Raw genomic sequence first — 17401 nt, 5'->3', positions numbered from 1 at the left:
CTGATATAACTGAACACATATATTCTTGACACCTAATCAGTAAGAAACTAGGTAAGTGATAGAGAGTCAGAAGTCTTAACTACTGTGAACATGTAGTTCCTCCTGTATTTGAGAGGAGTGTTATTAAGAGGAAACTAGACAGCTGTTGAGACAGATAACAGGAAGATTCAGCAGAGAGGTCCTTTGATGACACAACCAATGGAGAAAGAGTTTGTGTACTTTTCACCTACACACCCCAACACCCAGGGTGGTAGAAAAAGGGAAAACAAACAACAATTGGTGTCAGACTTTGTGCGCTGACACTGGTTGCTGATCGACGGTCAGGGTAGCGAAGTTTGATCCAGTATACTGTAAGCAATTCTCCTTTTGGTAGGCTACTATTCTCTGTTCACTCTGATATATCTATCTGTTTACCATTGATTTGAATGTGTTATTGGGTTGAATACTTTTTGATAATCTAAACATGTTTTAACAGCTAACTGGTATTACAAATGAATTGAGTTAAGATTCAGTTACTCTCCTGTCATACTTCATCAAACGGACGTGCGTGTCTCGGGACCACGAGATGGTTGGTCAGACACAACAGTTAGGTACTACTCAGGAATGTGGGTTGTAGTTTATGACTCTGTTATCTAGAGGGAGAGGGGGAGGCTGTGTGTGTTCATGTGGGATAGAAAGTTCAGGATTCACACCTAAATTATAAATACAACCCTTTTCCTGTTTTACTTTTAAGTAACAAAACATCAATACACAAAGTATATTATTATTATTATCATTGCTACAAAATGGAGATTTAAATGTTTTCTCCAATTTGTTGTCCAGTTGTTGATCCTGTGGAGCTGAACTCATGGTCTGGTTGTACATCTCTCTGACATGTTCAAAGCCGGTGTGTTTGTGAGAGGAGGGCTCTTTGGTCTCTGTTTCCTATCAGTTTGATAGTTTGATGGTGGCACTGGCAAGAGTGAGAAAGTGTCAACGTTTGATCCACATCTCTGCATGTCCTTACAATAAACGTCTCTAAGGTTCTGTGGCTGCTGCCAGAATGTCTGCTATACATTTATATTTCCTTGAACTTCTAGAAACATTTGATAAATGATGTTCAGTTTAGAAGAATGAAATGATAATGCACAGCCTTTTTTTTTTTAGGACATGCGATAAATCACAATAGCTAACTTTGAACTATTGACACTCTAATGTAAATAACTTGCCAAAGGAACACATGCACTTAATATCGCTGAGTCATCCTAGTCAAACATTTTCTATCTGTTTTGATAACATGTTTTTTACAGTTTCATTTTCCCTACAGAGCTACTTACAGTCTCAACCATAGGTCTCAACTCGTAAGTTTCGTTTCTCCGGACCGGGCGGCTGTGTGGGTGCACGCGCTTTAAACCCCCGTGCTCGGCCTCGGTGTCAGCTGTTCCGCTCCCGATCATGAGAGGCAGAGAGACAGAGAGACACCGCCCATGTGGACTGCCCAGAAATATAAAAGCGATGAGCTCTCTTCGGGATTTCCTGACATAAATATCCCCTGCTTCGCACCTAAGGCGTTGTACTGATGAGCGATATATTTCCGTCTTCAGGTGAACAGCCGGGTTTGATGCGATTATAATTTATTTATTTTTCTCTTCTTTAAAAAAAAAAAATCATGGTTAATAAAAAGCTAATGTCGTTTGGCCAAATCGGACTCGACTTCTACGAGTTTTTGAAGGAGACTAATAGAACGTCCATCACTGACAGACTTGAACTGAGAGACATTTACAACAATGAGTTCAGGAGAAGGTGAGCAGCTCACTCTTCAGCAGCTACATGGTTAATCTGCAGATGAATGGACGTTTGATACAATGTTTGTGAAGTTCAATGTTTTGGTCTCTAATTTCAGGACTCCAGGGACCAAGGACCCAAACTTTGGTTCAGTCCTCCATGGCCTGAGAGTGACTGGCAAAACAACAAGACGAGGAGACACCATTCGCTTTAACCACATGGTATGCATTTTTCTATTTCTACCTATATTTTAATAAGGGGAAAGCTGAATACAGTTATGGTGATGATAACAAAAGTCTATGCAGCTTCTCTGATAAGGAGGAGTCATTGTCTTTCTGTCTCTAAACACACCTTAAGAAGATATTAATAGTTAACACCAACATGTCCTGACAGGTAACATATCTACACGTCAGCTATGACTAATAAATAGGTGACTGCTTTTAATCTTGTGGTTAATCACACAACAGTCGCCTGTAAATGGCATCTATGGCATCAGCCTGGCACCCAAACCATGACACATCATACTGTAGACGCAGATGATTACAAAGAAATGCACCATGTTAGTCAGATTTTCATTGTAATACAATGGTAACCACATCTACAGACTATGTGATGTGATAATGCAGAGTTAGTTTCAAATACAGTAGGATGGCTTTCCCCTAGATTTTTTTTCTCAGTTGAGCTGTGTATTTTTTTTTAATCAAACAAGCCTGATTGTAGGACACCTCAGAGCAGTAGCAGGTTTTTTAAAGCTGTTTTCCACTGCTGATAAAGTATATAAAATATCTTTGGCATTTTCATGCTCATTGTTTACTTCTGATGCAACATGATTCAAGTTATTTACTGTAGTGGCAGTCGGATACAATATACAATAGAGAAATTGAAATAAATTACCTAATTTCTTTGTTGAATTACTTGTTGTGAATTATATTACAATAATTATTCATTCAGGCTGAATGAAGAACTGACATTTTTACTTTTATAATGGGCTCTTTGCACAGCTCCACTACTTCCTGAACTTAATGCTGCTTCTTCATTTCCTGTCTTACATTATTAGACAAACTGATTAATCCAGGTGTGTCTGAGGAGTCACAATGGTAAAACACACCTGGATGAATCAGTTTGTCCAATAATGTAAGACAGGAAATAAAGGAGCAGCATTAAGTTCAGGAAGTAGTGGAGCTGTGCAAAGAGCCCATTATGACCAGTTTAATTGCTTTAAGCCAAAGGTCAAAGTCTGTTACACATGTGACCCTCCATAAATAATTGGAGATATGATCTGGAGGAGGGGTGTGCATACTTTTTGGCTCAGTGGTCACAGATGGATGGAGAGTGTTTGTGTGAACCAATATAAAAAAGCCATGACCTAAAAGTAAAAGGAAACTTACATCCAAATTACATTAAATTTCAGTTGAAACAGTGTTGCAGTGTGTTACTTTGTATTGTATTTAAAAACAAGACAATATATCATAAAATAAAAAATAAACAGAATGTTTGGTTTGTAAGCCCTTGCAAAAAAATATAACTGAGTGTTTGCAAAGTTTCACATTTATTTGTTTGTTTCACAGTTTTCAGTTTCGCAGAGAGAGACAGTCTGATTTTGTGGCTTGTGTGGATACTTGTACTGAAGTTAATGTCTGAGTAGTTTTTCCACGGGCTCTTATCTGATCAGTGCGATGCTGATTAAAAAGTGATGCGAAAAGTTTCTGGAGATCCAGAAGCAAAAAGCATTATTGAAACTTGGCGAAGAAGTGAGATGAGCAGTGCAAATTGTGTATTGCCTCCTACTGTACCTCTGGATCTTATTTAATCCCATACAGTCATGCAAAACTTACTACATGTACTGTATGTTTTCGGGAAGACTATTTCTCTGTCACGAAGGGCATCTGTGTTATGACTGTTTACTCCCTCGACTGGAATCAGGCTCAGTTTGTGATATCTTAACAGCCTTGGTTGTGATGACAACAGCCACTGGGGCCAGTTCGACTCTGTGTCTTCACAGCTGTCCTTGAGAATAACAATTAAATTTTGCTTTTAGTCCCTGCTTGCAAGTGACCAATGGAAAAGCTAGAAAATTCTACCTGAAAACCTAATGAAAGAAAATAAGCAGTAAGAGATCCCGGGGATGGTTGTAACATTTTTGACACTTCTGTCTGTATCTTGGAGCTCTTTTAAGCCAGTGTGTCCAAAATGTGATATATGTAAAACAGAAAATGCATGGATTAGTCTCAAACCCAATGAATGAAATGTTACAATTGAACCCATAGTCTGGGTTAGTTGTAACAAACTTATTACAAATATAAATATATAAATAATATACAGATAAAAAGATACATTACACTTTTTCTGCAAATCAAAATTTCATAAAAAATAATCATAATTTTAGCTTTCTTAAAAATAAAACCCATACTGTGTGCACTTTCATTTTGTAACGCAAGTAACAGGGTCTCCTTCCTTTTTGCTGATGATTAATAAAAGTGAAGTTTTCAGTGACTACTTGGCATTAGGGTTGTCACGATATCAGAATTTCAGTAGTCGATACCAATACCTGTGAATTTCCACGATTCTCAATAGTTGGCATTAACAGCGTGATTTCCATCCCCTGTCCAGAGTGTCATCACTCTTAAGAAAAGGATGAACCATGTCAGAGGTTTCAGATTGACTGGTTTAAACCATCATTTATAGTGTGAGTGCTAGGGAGATTATATATCATCTAGGTTAAAGCATCAGTGAGCCCAAGATGTCTGAAGATGTTTATTAAGGCCATAGTAAAATACATGTTTGTTGTGCATGATGTCATCTTACTTCTGCCCGTAAAGAAGTGTATACAGTATGTGTCCACACATTTACAGAGTTTTAACCATCCCATATTTACTCACATCTATGTTTCAGAGGGATGTGTATGTATTCTATTGGTTCATTGGACATACCAAGTATGGAAAGGGAAAACATGAGTTACACTCACACAAGGCGCCAGCCTGACACGCAGTGACCTGTGTTACTGATCATTCAAGGTCTCTCACGATAGAGGCCTCATTTTTCTACATGGGAGTATCTCTCTGTCAGTGTTTCTCTCCTTGAGGGTATTAAGGCATCTGGCCCAAGGTCTCAGGTTGAATCTGATGGGAGAAGCAACAAGGGAAGGTTAACAATCATATTTCTTAAGACATAATTTTGCACACCGCTACAGGTCACACTTGAAAAGTTCTGCAGTTAATAGAATAAAACACGGCAGCTTTTGGTTGTTGCTGAATGTTTTATGAGATTCATTGTTTTAACAACAAACAGCAGTGTGTCATTCTGAAAACAGCAGTTGGGACGTAGGCCGCATTCAACAGGATCTGGGTGGTGTCATTTTTACAGAAACCAAACCTGAGGTCTGACAGACACAGACAAACCTTTTGCATATTATCGTGTCTATATGGGTTTACAAGGTTATTAAAAACAAATTAATGGGTGCAGATTAAACAGGTGAACAGACCCTGATGTCTGATACTGCCAATAAAAAATATATGGTAAGGAATTTTTCATCACAGGATAAAATTGAAAGGCAATGATCCTCTGCACAGGTCAGAGTGCAATACCAGGACCAGTGGCACACACCCCGGAGACGTCCGCCACAGGCCGAGCAGAATGGAGCAGCCAGCCCAGGGCCAGAGCAGAACTTCAGCTCCCCAGATGACGCAGACACAGGAGTTCGAGGCCGGAGGAAATTGGCCAGTCTTCTGATGAACAAACTGAAGACACACAGGTAAATGGATCAAATAATTAGATTACTCTTTAGATTATCATCAAATATATCATACAATTATTATTAGGCAACTCGATCAAAGAAAATATCTGTTTTGGACAGTGCCATTAATTGTCCGGGTGTAAAGTAGCTGAATCACTGTTAAATCAAAGAGGTGTTGAACCTTTGATGTTAGAGATAATTCAGACTGTCTCGCACTGATGGTTAGGGGTTTTGTATTGTCTAACATGTCTGACATATTTGATGGAGAATGTTTTTTTTTTTGTTTTTTTTTCAGCGCAATTTGTTATTCAGAGAGAAAGATAAAATAACTAAGAACCATCTTCCTCCCTCATGAGGATGGTTATTCAGATTCTATGCTGTATTTGATACTGCGTGTGGAGTCTGTTCCCTGGTATCAGGATTTTTTTTTTTTTTTCATTAATCAAACATTAAATAAAAGTTATTTGAAAAGTGACACTCAACAAACAAATGCCCTCTTTGGTCTAATTTACTTAGATGGTGTGACTAAAGCAGACAGAACAGGAAATCCTGTAGGGTTGTGAGAATAAACTGCAGGAGCCAGCATAGCTTGCAGATTCACAGTAACAGTCTATAAAGTGAATTATACAGCTTGTTATTACTTAACTGCCTTTGCTACAGCTCTCCTTCACTGTCGCCAGAATGATCTTCAGTCACATAACGCCCTCTTGTCTGTAATAAATAGTATTCTCTATTCTTGCACCCACAGGGCTATGTTCATTTCTGACAAAAGGGGCATCAGCATCACCGCTGCCAGTCAGTTTGAAAATGGGAAACTTTCCCTGTGTGTGGAGAATACCGGTACATATGAGGTATTTATGTTTTGAAATGACAGTGTAATTTTTTGGTTATTGTACACATTTGCAACTTCACTGCTTAGATCTGTTTTTTGTTTTTTAAACAGTACACAATAAATCTGAGTGTGAAAAATACTGGAACAGAGCCTGTGTATTTCACCTACTACACCCCACTGCACTGGCTCAAACACTTAACTCTGACGGATGAACACAAAGTGACCAAAACCAACCCCCTGACACTCCAACCAGGTAACACACAAGTCACAAACAAATGTACTTTTATTTCAGTTCATCATTTTCTCAGCTGAGAGAGAATTATGGTTACAATAAAGCACAAAGAATTGTCTCCATAAAATATTATTGTCTCTCATTGTTATCTTCTGATCTCAGGGGACAGCTATGAAATCAAGGTTTACTTCCGCTGCAGTCTCGTTGGTTTCTATTCAGCCACATTGGCCTTTGAATTCAAACCAGACCTGCAGCCCTCCTCCGATGCTTTCCACATTGTGCGCTTCATTGAGGTTCAGTGTATAACTTCTTTGGGACTGGAACTGGCACCTGTAGCACCCTACAAACCCCGGCCCCTCCCTGCCTGGACACCTGAAGTTAACTGTACAATTGTGGATGGGCAGCGACCTGATGGGTATCACCATTCACTCAGTGCACTGTTAAATATACAGCAAATATACAAATTGAAATTCTGCATGTCTCATGTGTTGCTTCAAAGTGATGTGTCCTACTTTTTGCATGTTTTACCAGGTTGTCAATAATGCACCTGCAATATGAGGTTCCACTAAATCTGTATCCAGTACCCAAAAGTATGAACCAGCTCATAAAGCAGCTGAAGCAGCCAACTTACTCCTCTGATGAAAGGTAAATTCAGTACACATTCACAAAATATTGTTACTTATTGTCTCAATACATACTTTATGTGTTTCTGACAGATTTCTCAGTAGTAACAACAATGTCCCTGACATGGTTATGTGTATGTTCTTGCTGGTTGTTGTAGTATAAGTCAGAAATATACTAGTCTCGCTCGCCAGCCCCTCCTCCAGAGAAGAAGGGTCTGGCTGGTCCGCCTATGATTCCGCGATCAGAGAAAAAAACGCTCCGCCGTTTGGAATTTTTTCTACCAGTCACAATCGTTGTGGTCGGCGCCGTAGCAACGGTGCGCTTGCAAAATATTGCCGGTTGGAAACTGGATTTGGGTCCACGGTGTAACAACGGTCAGCAACCGTTGACGGATATTTATTCTTTTGTTCGGTTTAATGGCGGTCGGCAACCGCTGACGGATATTTCTTCTTCTGTTCAGTTCATGACACGGATGTATAATAGTATAAATCCATGGTTCGGTTCCTGTTGTTGTTTGTTGATGTTTCCCTTTACCGGGTGGACTGTGAAAGCTGCAACAAGGAGGCGGGACTTCCGCCGGGTGGCTCGTTCCGACCAATCAGAGGCTAATCGCAGCAACGCACTTCCGTCAGGCCAGACTAGAAATATACTGACTGACATACAACATGTAAACGAGATTTCCCTGAGACATGGCATGGAACATACAAATACACATTGAAGATATAATCAAGCTTGTCATCTACTGTATACACATCACCATGCAATTTATAATTTCTTTTACTTTGCTCTGTTTATAAGGAACTTGCTGGAAAGTCCTTTGAGCTGGGAGAACTACACTGAGAAGTTACATCTGCTGCTGTATCTGGAGGAGCTTCAGATGGTGGTGGACATCAAGAGATACAACATCGAAGACGCTGTCATGACACAAGACCAGTACAACAAGAAACTTCTTGTTCTGGAGGTAAATCTATCATCCACTCATTCACTCCCCTTGATAATCAGTCTGCCCTTCACTCGTTCACCTGAAATTCTCAATTTGAGGTTCACTGCTTCAATCTTCAATCTTGTTGTTTTGAACTGCAAAAATTCAGTTTGAAAATGTATACTACCAGAACTACAAGTTTAACTGGTCCTGGTCTCCTTTAAACTACTTCCAGGAGCCATTTTAAAGTAGTTTTTAAAGTTCATCAGACATGAATCTGAATGAAATAGACAATTGTTAAAGTTGATAGATTATCTGTAGAAAATTGTGCTGCTCCCTTCTAGTTAAATAAATATCAACATTTTTACATTGCCAGCACAAAGTCTTTATGAAGTGTAATCATACATTCTTGTGATCTTATTCTGATTGTCTATGATGAAAAAAAGACATTTACCAAGTTTTTTTCCCCTAGTTTGGCTGGCCATGCGACCTATATTCAGAAGCGACTTATATTTCAAAAATAAAGCCTACGCTATGACCACAAGAGGGAAGCGAGGCTTTTATTTCTAAATCCCTCCTCATTCAGTAGCTCATCTTCATCTTCCTCACGTGCTGTTCTCCTCGCTGTGCTGTCGGACCTGTCTCCGTAGCGCCGTAGCGCTTCACTCCCAGTCAATTCAGAGTATTTTCACAGCGTGTTCTGCGGTCCGTCTTCGGTCTCTGCTCCGGTCCCGACCATGCTCCGGACACGGAGCAGAGACCCAGGTCCGACAGTGCAAGGCTGTCCCTCTCTGAAGCAGACGAGAGGTCGGCTTCACTCCCGTCAGTCTTCACAGACAGTCCACAGAGAGTTTCTGATCATATCCTCATCAGTTTGCTCCAGGCGACAGTTTTTTTCTTTTCTTTTTTTTTTCTTTTTTGACCAGGCCTGTAGTAGGCTATTTGGTTCCGGCCTTTCGTGTAAACAAAGCCCTGGCCATTATATGAGACCCGGTTATTAATTAAATGTTTGAAAAATAAATGCGACTTATACACTGGTGCGACTTATATGTTTTTTTCCTCTTCATGACGTATTTTTTGACAGATGAGACTAATACTCGGGTGCGACATATAGTCCGGAAAATACGGTATATAAAAAATTATTTAGATGAGACACAATACTCACCCATCCAGCTGTTGTCTATACTGTTTATTAGTGCAGGGTCACAGAGGCCAGAGCCAATCCCAGCTGACACAGAGCGAGGATGGGGTACACTGCAGACAGGTCCAGACAAAATAGATCAAAACAATTCACATCGAACCCAAAAACATCTTGCTGAGAGACGCAATACTATAACCACTTCATATCTCTTGTTCTTATTCACCTGCCAGGTACCCGGAGTGTCTGAGAACCGCCCGTCTGTGCTGCGTGGAGATGCGCTACTGGCGCATCCATTAGGAGAACTAGGGAAGAAGTACCGTGGTTATGTCCACAGTGTGGAGCTGGACAGAGTCAAACTTGGCTTCAGCTCAGCGTAAGATCAAGGCGATACAGTGATACATAAGAATTCAAACATATTTAAAAAATTCAAACATTTCGTTTTTGAATTACTTTGCAGATTGTTGGATCGCTTTTTGCCCAATATGAAGTTCAGCATTGAATTCACTATCAACCGGCTGACTGTGCGTCTTCAGCACAGAGCAGCAGAACTGGCTGTTGACTGCAGACTGGGGAAGGTGTTGTTCCCTGCTGCAACCCATCCCCCTCCTCAAACTGAGCTTCCCAAACTCAAGTTAGTCATTTTTAATCTATCTAGGTCTTGAGAGAGTTTTGTCACTGAACCCTCCACTCTGTGTGTTTTAGCTCTTCCATTTTCTTATTTAATAAGTTCCAACATTTGGATGCTCACATGTGCTCTCCACTCCTCAGGGACAAAGTGGATCGGGGTTATTTTTTATGCACATGTCCCACACACACCAGACCACCTACTACTGTACATCTTCACCGTGAGAAAAATAAATAAAGAAACAGGCCATAATGCATCTCAACATTGATCAAATAGTACAAACCCCCCAAAAAGGCATACCTGTAAGGCATCTTGTATTCATGCCACACATCTCTGAGCAGTTCCTATCAAAGGTATACGTACAGTACTACACATGGGAATTAGTAAACTACATTCTAATTAATTCTAAGTGAAATTTTATTCACAATATATTGATTGATTTAAGGAATAGAAGAAAGGAAATGAGGCCTGTGAGGGGTTATATTGTTATCGTCTTCAATAAGTTGTTCCTATTTATGATAGACTATGAATTCTGTTATCTGTTCTCCATTTCATAAATGTCCAATGTAATCTCCATTTGAGCTCTTCTGTGTATCTGTGTATTATCTGGTTACAATCTGTCTCTCTTGGGTTTCATGTTGACAGGCTGTTTGACTGGCAGTTGGAGAGAAACTTGGAGCAGTATGAAGCAGTGCAGCACATTGTAGCTGGCTCATCCAAACCTGCTCCTTACCTGGTGTTTGGTCCTCCTGGAACAGGTACAGACAGTACCAGCATCCTCTGTCTTTTCAAAGTTGTTAACAAAAATGCATTGCTCTTGATTTCATGGTGGTTCTTTGTCTGTTCAGGCAAAACTGTGACTCTGGTTGAGGCCATCAAACAGATAGAGAAGACGCAGGCCTCCTGCAACATCCTGGCCTGTGCTCCCTCCAACAGCGCTGCTGATCTGCTCTGCAAGAAGATCCTGGAACACGTGGATCACCATAAAGTGTACCGCATGTATGCCAGCAGCCGGGAACCAAAGTTTGTCCCTGAAGAGCTAAAGGTGCACTCTTTAATCCAAGTCACTGTTGATTAATGCTTGATTTATGTTTTTTTCAAATGTTTCAGAAGAAACGCTTTTATTCTAACACACTCATTCACTTGGTCACAGTTTGCTGTTAGACAGAAGTCACATATAATTCACTCACTTTCTTGCTACTTCACTTTCTGGTGGTTTACATGTTTTATACTGAGGTTGTGACATTGTGTGACTTTCACAGGCATGCTCCAACCTGACAGGAGAGTGTTATCTTTTCCCTGCAAAAGAGGAGCTGATGAAATATAAGGTCATGGTCACCACCCTGATAACAGCTGGAAGGTAGAGATTGACTTAGATTGCAGTTCACTCATTAACACTTAAGAAGTAGCACATCATTGTTGCACATTAAAGTAATTACATCACATTTTTATTAATCTCTAATCAAAATACTAACAGTCACCCCCCACACATGAAGAAAGTTTGTTACCATGCTCTACATGTCTGATCTCTGCAGGCTGGTCACAGGAGGCATTCCTGCAGGACATTACACTCACATATTTGTGGACGAGGCGGGACACGCTGTGGAGACTGAATGTATAATCCCACTGGCAGGTAAAGAGAACAATGAGCACTGTGTCGTTCTGCCACCATGCTGGTGAGAGCTCTGGCAGGAGAATTTCATTTCATCTGGCACAAATATCCACATGGACTCAGTGATGGAATGATTACAATCTAGTGGCCAAACATCAAAGAAGTACATTGTCCCTTCACAAAACATGCTTATTGATTGTGCTGAGAGCTCAGTGTGCTGCACCATATCAAAAAGACAGCAAATATATGACAACACTTCTGCTGCAAACACTCCCAACACAACCAAATACAAATTTGGGCGGTAGAGTGGGTTGCCCACTAACCAGAATATTGTCCGTTCGATTCCCGGCTCTTCCTGTCTGCATGTTGAAGTGTTCTTGGCTTGGGCAATGAATGTTTGTGCGAATGGATGAATGTGACCAACGGTGTAAAACGCTTAATGTGGTTCTACAGACTCGAAAAGCGCTATGTAAGTGCAAATACTCACAACACAATGGAAGTGTCCAGGGGCCACAAAACAGCAAAGATGATGATGATGGACACACTTGTTGCTCAGTGCTGTGTGACTGATGTTGTGAGCATTAAACACAAAGTTACATGGATGTATTATAATACAAAAGTTATAATAATATACATAATAAACACATCCATGCAAGTGCATCAGCCAGTTTCATCACTTATTTCATTCCCCTGGTGACACTTCATTTATATTTTAACATATGTAACCAAATTGCATTTTAATTGTAAAACTGAATGAATTCATCTCAATTTAGAGAAAGGTATTTGTCCGTTAGGCTGCCATTTTAGTCTGTAGTTGCACTGCTCTTGTTTTATTGTTTGTTTTTGTTCTCTGCTACAAAGGGCTCCTCCACCCAGAGACTGGTCAGGTCGTTTTAGCTGGAGACCCCAAGCAGCTTGGACCCATTCTCAGATCCCCTTTTGCTCTGAACAATGGCTTGGGTAAGCACAGAGACACTCAGACAGGTTATTTAATTTGGGTAAAAGAGGATTTGTTATAGTTCCTTTTAACACCTGTTCAATATGTTTTCTTAAACTGCTCTGCTTTCTGCAGGAGTCTCCCTTCTGGAGCGTTTGATGAATAATTGCTCTCTGTATGAGAAAGATGAAGGCGTGTTCAACAATCGCTTTGTCACCAAACTTCTGCGCAACTACAGGTCTGCTTGACAGAAATTGTGCATTTGATTTTCCAGAATACCTCCTCTAATCTATTTTCATATCTGCTGCTCATTTTCAGGTCCCATCCTGCCATTCTGAAGATTCCCAACGAGCTCTTCTATGATGGAGAACTGCAGTGTTGTGCAAATGAAATGTTGCGCAACTCCTACTGCAGATGGGAACATCTCAAACGGATGGTAATGATTGACAACAAACTGCACAGTGCATGTTTTTAACAGAAACTGGTTTTTTTTTTTTATATATCATTGTAAACTGAATATCTGAGTTTTCAGCTATTAGTTGGACATAAACTTGAATTAATTTGAGGATGATACATTAAGTTCTGAGAAACTGAAAGGCATTTTATCCCTTTTAAATGTAAGAAAATAAGACTCATTGAATTGTTAGACTCATCGAATTGTTAGTATGAACATCATTCATACTTGTACCTTTCTAAGATTCAGTCAAAATTTCTTCAAAAGATAATACATTTAACATCTTGAGTCATTAAAGATTTTATCTGGTGATTCTTATCTGGTAACATGAGAATACAAAATGTACATGTTTAAGACTGTGAATTTGTTCACTATTAATTAAACTGATAAGTCTATCTTAATTGCATTTCCTCACTGAGGATGCCAAGAGAGAAAGAAGAAAATTGATTTGTTAGAATAGTCTACAAAAAAAGAAGAAAAAACACTCACTTCTGCTTGAACAGAGATTATCTTAATCTCTCTCTTTTTTTTTATACCATCTTCATTTTGTTTAGCTGTAGTTTTTAAATTGGGACAGAGAGCATATTAATAAACATTTATATTTTATGTAAATATGCCATATTCTAGCAATAAGATAATTTCCATCCATAGTCCCTCAGCAGGTTGATGTCTAGCATAAAATACACAGATTACAAAATCACAAGAAGAAAAGGAAACAGATTATAAAGTCACAGGAAGTCACAGGAGCAGACAGATCAGTGTACACAGGTCAGTTACACCACACCACATTACAGGAAGTCACAGAGATAGACAGATGTGCATACATCAATCAATTACACCACGACCAATCATCACCATAATATTCATGCCACACTTTAATAATACACTACCCATGGTACTGTTGTTCATGATTGCATAATTGTGTGGACCTGAGCCATACTTTTAAATGGCCCTTGAAGGCTGCAAAGCTTGAGCATTCTCTTATAGAGGTGGGTAAGCTGTTTAATTCTTTATTTAGGATCCCCATTAGCCGACGCACAAACGACAGGCTAGTCTTCCTGGGGTCCTCTTCAGTTCAAGTTCTAAATTATAACAATACAGAGATCCAGTTACAATACATAGTATACATATATTCAGTTACAATAGAAAGCTGTTCCATATCGTGCTCCCCTTGAATGATGAATGATGAAACATTTTGACTAAAAGAGGTTTCATATTTACTCTGCCTTAAAACAGCACAGAATTCAAAATAGTCAAAATACAACAAAAGAATGCAAAAACATTTCTCTAAAAAAATTTTCTCATGTATCATTTAGGACTTCCCACTGATCTTCCATGGAGTCACTGGCATTGATGAGCGTGAAGCCAACAGTCCTTCATTCTTCAACATAGCAGAGGTGGAGGTGCTGATGGACTATGTGAAGAAACTGCTGCAAGGACAGGGCAAGAAGGGCCACGGTACAATCTCACCCAGAGACATAGGCATCATCGCCCCCTACAGGAAGCAGGTGTGAATGAATTCATGTTAACACGTTGCATTCTGACTTCTATCACACTTAAGTGGAAATGGAAATTATATGTAGATTAAAAACTTGAAATCTTATTTTCTGGGTGTCCCACAGGTGCTGAAAATCCGAAAAGCCCTGGAAAAGATCGGGAAAGAGAACGACTTCAAATTCAAGGAAATGAAGGCACTTAAGGTAACAAAGTATTTCATGCTAAAACATCTAAAACACACAGTGGGAGCTGTGTCCTAACGTTACGTACATGTCTGTGGCAGGTTGGTTCGGTGGAGGAGTTCCAAGGTCAGGAGAGATTAGTCATCCTGGTATCTACGGTTCGCAGCGACCCCAAACACGCAGAGATAGACAGAAAGTTCACTCTGGGCTTTGTCAAGAATGAGAAGGTATCTGCTGCAAAAACATGCACACACTGTGTGGGTACATGCCAGACATTATCCTGATCCAGTCTTTGCTTCTCCAGAGATTCAATGTGGCTGTGACTCGAGCCAAAGCCCTGCTGATTGTTGTAGGAAACCCCAGAGTGCTGAAGACAGATGATACCTGGAAGCAGTATGTGTCGCAATGTCACTTCTTCTGTCTCCTGTCCCACCATACATAATGTTAAAATCTTGTCTGGTAAATGCCTGGTAACTGTCATGGTTCCCTCCTCCTCTGCAGCTTCATCAATTACTGCAGCGATGAAGGAGGCTACACTGGATTTGTTCGTGCAGAGGAAGATGAAGATGTGGTGCTGAGACTTTCTGCTCTCTACATTGAGATTAAGGCTCAAGGTGACACACATATCTTTATTTTCATAAATATCCTCAAGAGGAACATTTTGATTGATTAAAATTGTCCATCTTTCTCTCTGACTCCTCTCATTAGTGGAGACTGCTGAGAGCATGGTTCAGCAGATCACGGACCCAGAGTGGAGGAGCGACCTGTGAACAAAAGGAGAGCCCAAACTCCCAAACCTACAAAAGGCAAAACATTTCTACATTGCATTCAAGCACAATTCTCCAGGAAGGCCTCAGTTTAACATTTTGACTTAAAGGGGACCTGCCCTAGTCATTCAGTATATCTTAAAATCAGGGCTCGTATTCACAAAGCATCCTCGGCTAAAAGTAGCTCCTAACTTGCTGATTGAGGAGAAACTAAAAGCAGTCGGTCCAAACTTTAGGACTAACTTTTTTGTACCTAAAGCAATTCAACAAAGCCTCTTAGCACAAAAGGTGGCGTAGTAGAGAAGACTCAGTGTCACTAGGACTAAAAATCACAAGGTATCATAAATGGATTTCTGTTGTTTCACGTTGCAGTTGTTTTCAAAACTGCTAAATGACTTAAAAGATGCCAACTCAGTCAAAAGGGAATAATTGTTGTCTTCCATGTAAACATTTCATCTCTCATATTACAAGTTATACTTTTCAGCTATAGTGTCAGCCTTTTCAGCATTGCTTCAGCAATGGCATTCAGCTGCCTTCGGCATTCACATGCATTTTCTTCAGGAAATGCTCTTTCTAGTTAGGGTCCGGGGAGCTAAGCTGCCAGGACACTGTTGTATTCCTAGGAATTCTTTCTTTCTTTCTTTCTTTCTTTCTTTCTTTCTTTCTTTCTTTCTTTCTTTCTTTCTTTCCAAGGAAGTCATACTTCCCAAGGGCGAAAACTCACCAAACTTTACAGAAATGTCCGGCCCCATGCCAGATTTACTTAACTCAAAGGACATGTCAATATTGGGGGGGAGGGGGGGCACAATAAGTGTTTAAATTTAAAAACTTTAAAAATACTTACAAAATCAACCGACCCATCGCTGCTGCAGCTATAATTCTATTGTTCTTTACTATTTGTTGCTAGTTAGGTTTAGGTAGGTGGTCTATTCAAATGTTTTTGTTTTTTTCATTTGAGTGAATGTAATCTCCTGTGTCGACCCAAACCTCATCATAGAGGTACATTTTGGATAATGTCCTACTTTTATAAACAATCCATAATCTCTTATTATTTTTATTGAGATTTATATGATATTTATAATTGTTTATTTCTGTTCATCTTTTATTGTAGTTTTTATAGTGGGAAGTTGAGTTTTCTTCCATCAACCAGTCGCTGTGGTTTTAAATTTCTCACAGTAGGATTTGATCTCAGCTTTGTGTCCTGGAGAAAATGTTAACTTTCAGTGTGATTTAGGATTACTCTCAGTGGTAAAATAAGATACTTTTTGAATATGGGCCAAGGTTATTGCACTTTTAATGTTTACTGTAGAAACTTGAGCAGGGACCATGAAGTACAGGGAGGTGATGGATGTTTAGAGCAAGCTGCTATTACCAAAAAAGGATCATCTATCTATCTCAGGTTTGTTATTTAATTGGTAGTTGTAAAGTAGACTTTTCTCAATCACTGCTCTTTTATAGTCATGTAGTTTTACAATGATTTGTCGATTCACTGAAACAGCTGCAGAAAAGGGTCAGTCCACATACAGTGCATTCCAGCTCCTTTGATGTTTTCACATATTGCAGCCTTATGATAAAATGGAAAAAAATAAAATAAAATCATTAATCTCCTCTCAATACCCAATAATGACAACATGAAAACTGATTTTTTTGTTGTTGTTGTTGCAAGCGTATTACAAAGGAAAAAATGAAATATCACATTGACATAAGTATTCACAACTTTTACTATGATACAATTGAGCTCAGGTGATTCTTGTTTCTCTAGATCATCTTTAATATGTTTCTACATATTGCAATGTTTTTACTGTGGATGGTGAGATATGAATTAAATATCTATTTTGAACCACAATAACAAGTGCAGCCTTTTTATTAATTTTGACTCCCCTGTCTGTCCTGGTTGGGGTGGACCCTGTGGCGGCCCCCCCTTGTGGCCATGGCCTGTGAAATGTCCCAGTGTGGAGGCTCCCTAATAATGCTTTCCTCACCTTGATCCTCAGTGCCCAGTCATATCTAAAAGAGCGTGTATCCGCAGCTGTATAAGTCTGCCTGAGTGAGCGAGTGGGTATGTGTGTTTGGGGGGGG

At 39.7% G+C, this 17401-nt stretch overlaps 2 protein-coding genes across 2 annotated transcripts in view; both read left to right on the top strand.

Annotated features, from left to right (window-relative positions):
* LOC310988960 (putative helicase mov-10-B.2) overlaps window positions 1-17185 on the top strand; it is a 43818-nt gene extending 26633 nt beyond the window's left edge. The window contains exon 24 of the transcript XR_014595512.1: window positions 16722-17185. The gene's annotated coding sequence lies outside the window, so the exon portion shown is untranslated. The remainder of the gene's footprint in view (window positions 1-16721) is intronic.
* LOC310988961 (putative helicase mov-10-B.2) lies at window positions 1543-15959 on the top strand. The gene is made up of 23 exons (XM_083975783.1): window positions 1543-1782; window positions 1883-1985; window positions 5334-5515; window positions 6246-6348; window positions 6441-6582; window positions 6724-6976; window positions 7093-7206; window positions 7984-8146; window positions 9479-9621; window positions 9706-9879; window positions 10519-10631; window positions 10722-10918; window positions 11136-11233; window positions 11409-11506; window positions 12347-12445; window positions 12558-12660; window positions 12741-12858; window positions 14193-14384; window positions 14499-14576; window positions 14657-14782; window positions 14860-14948; window positions 15057-15169; window positions 15264-15959. Exons 1-23 carry the CDS (start codon window positions 1649-1651, stop codon window positions 15323-15325), a joined length of 2997 nt encoding a protein of 998 aa, XP_083831909.1. The 5' UTR covers window positions 1543-1648; the 3' UTR covers window positions 15326-15959.
* Window positions 17186-17401: the final 216 nt, after the last annotated feature.

The sequence above is a fragment of the Trachurus trachurus genome (assembly GCF_905171665.1).
Source record: "Trachurus trachurus genome assembly, chromosome: 7".
NCBI lineage: Eukaryota > Metazoa > Chordata > Actinopteri > Carangiformes > Carangidae > Trachurus > Trachurus trachurus.
The sequence above is the reverse complement of the archived record's forward strand: the minus strand, read 5'-3'. Positions and strand labels throughout refer to the sequence as shown.

What these genes read in the sequence shown, in the direction of transcription:
- LOC310988961 (XM_083975783.1), top strand. Translation starts at nt 1,649, where the DNA reads ATGGTTAATAAAAAGCTAATGTCGTTTGGCCAAATCGGACTCGACTTC. An exon ending in AGAAACTTCTTGTTCTGGAG is followed by an intron (nt 8,147 to 9,478) that starts GTAAATCTATCA and finishes TTCACCTGCCAG; the next exon opens with GTACCCGGAGTGTCTGAGAA. An exon ending in AGGAAATGAAGGCACTTAAG is followed by an intron (nt 14,577 to 14,656) that starts GTAACAAAGTAT and finishes TGTCTGTGGCAG; the next exon opens with GTTGGTTCGGTGGAGGAGTT.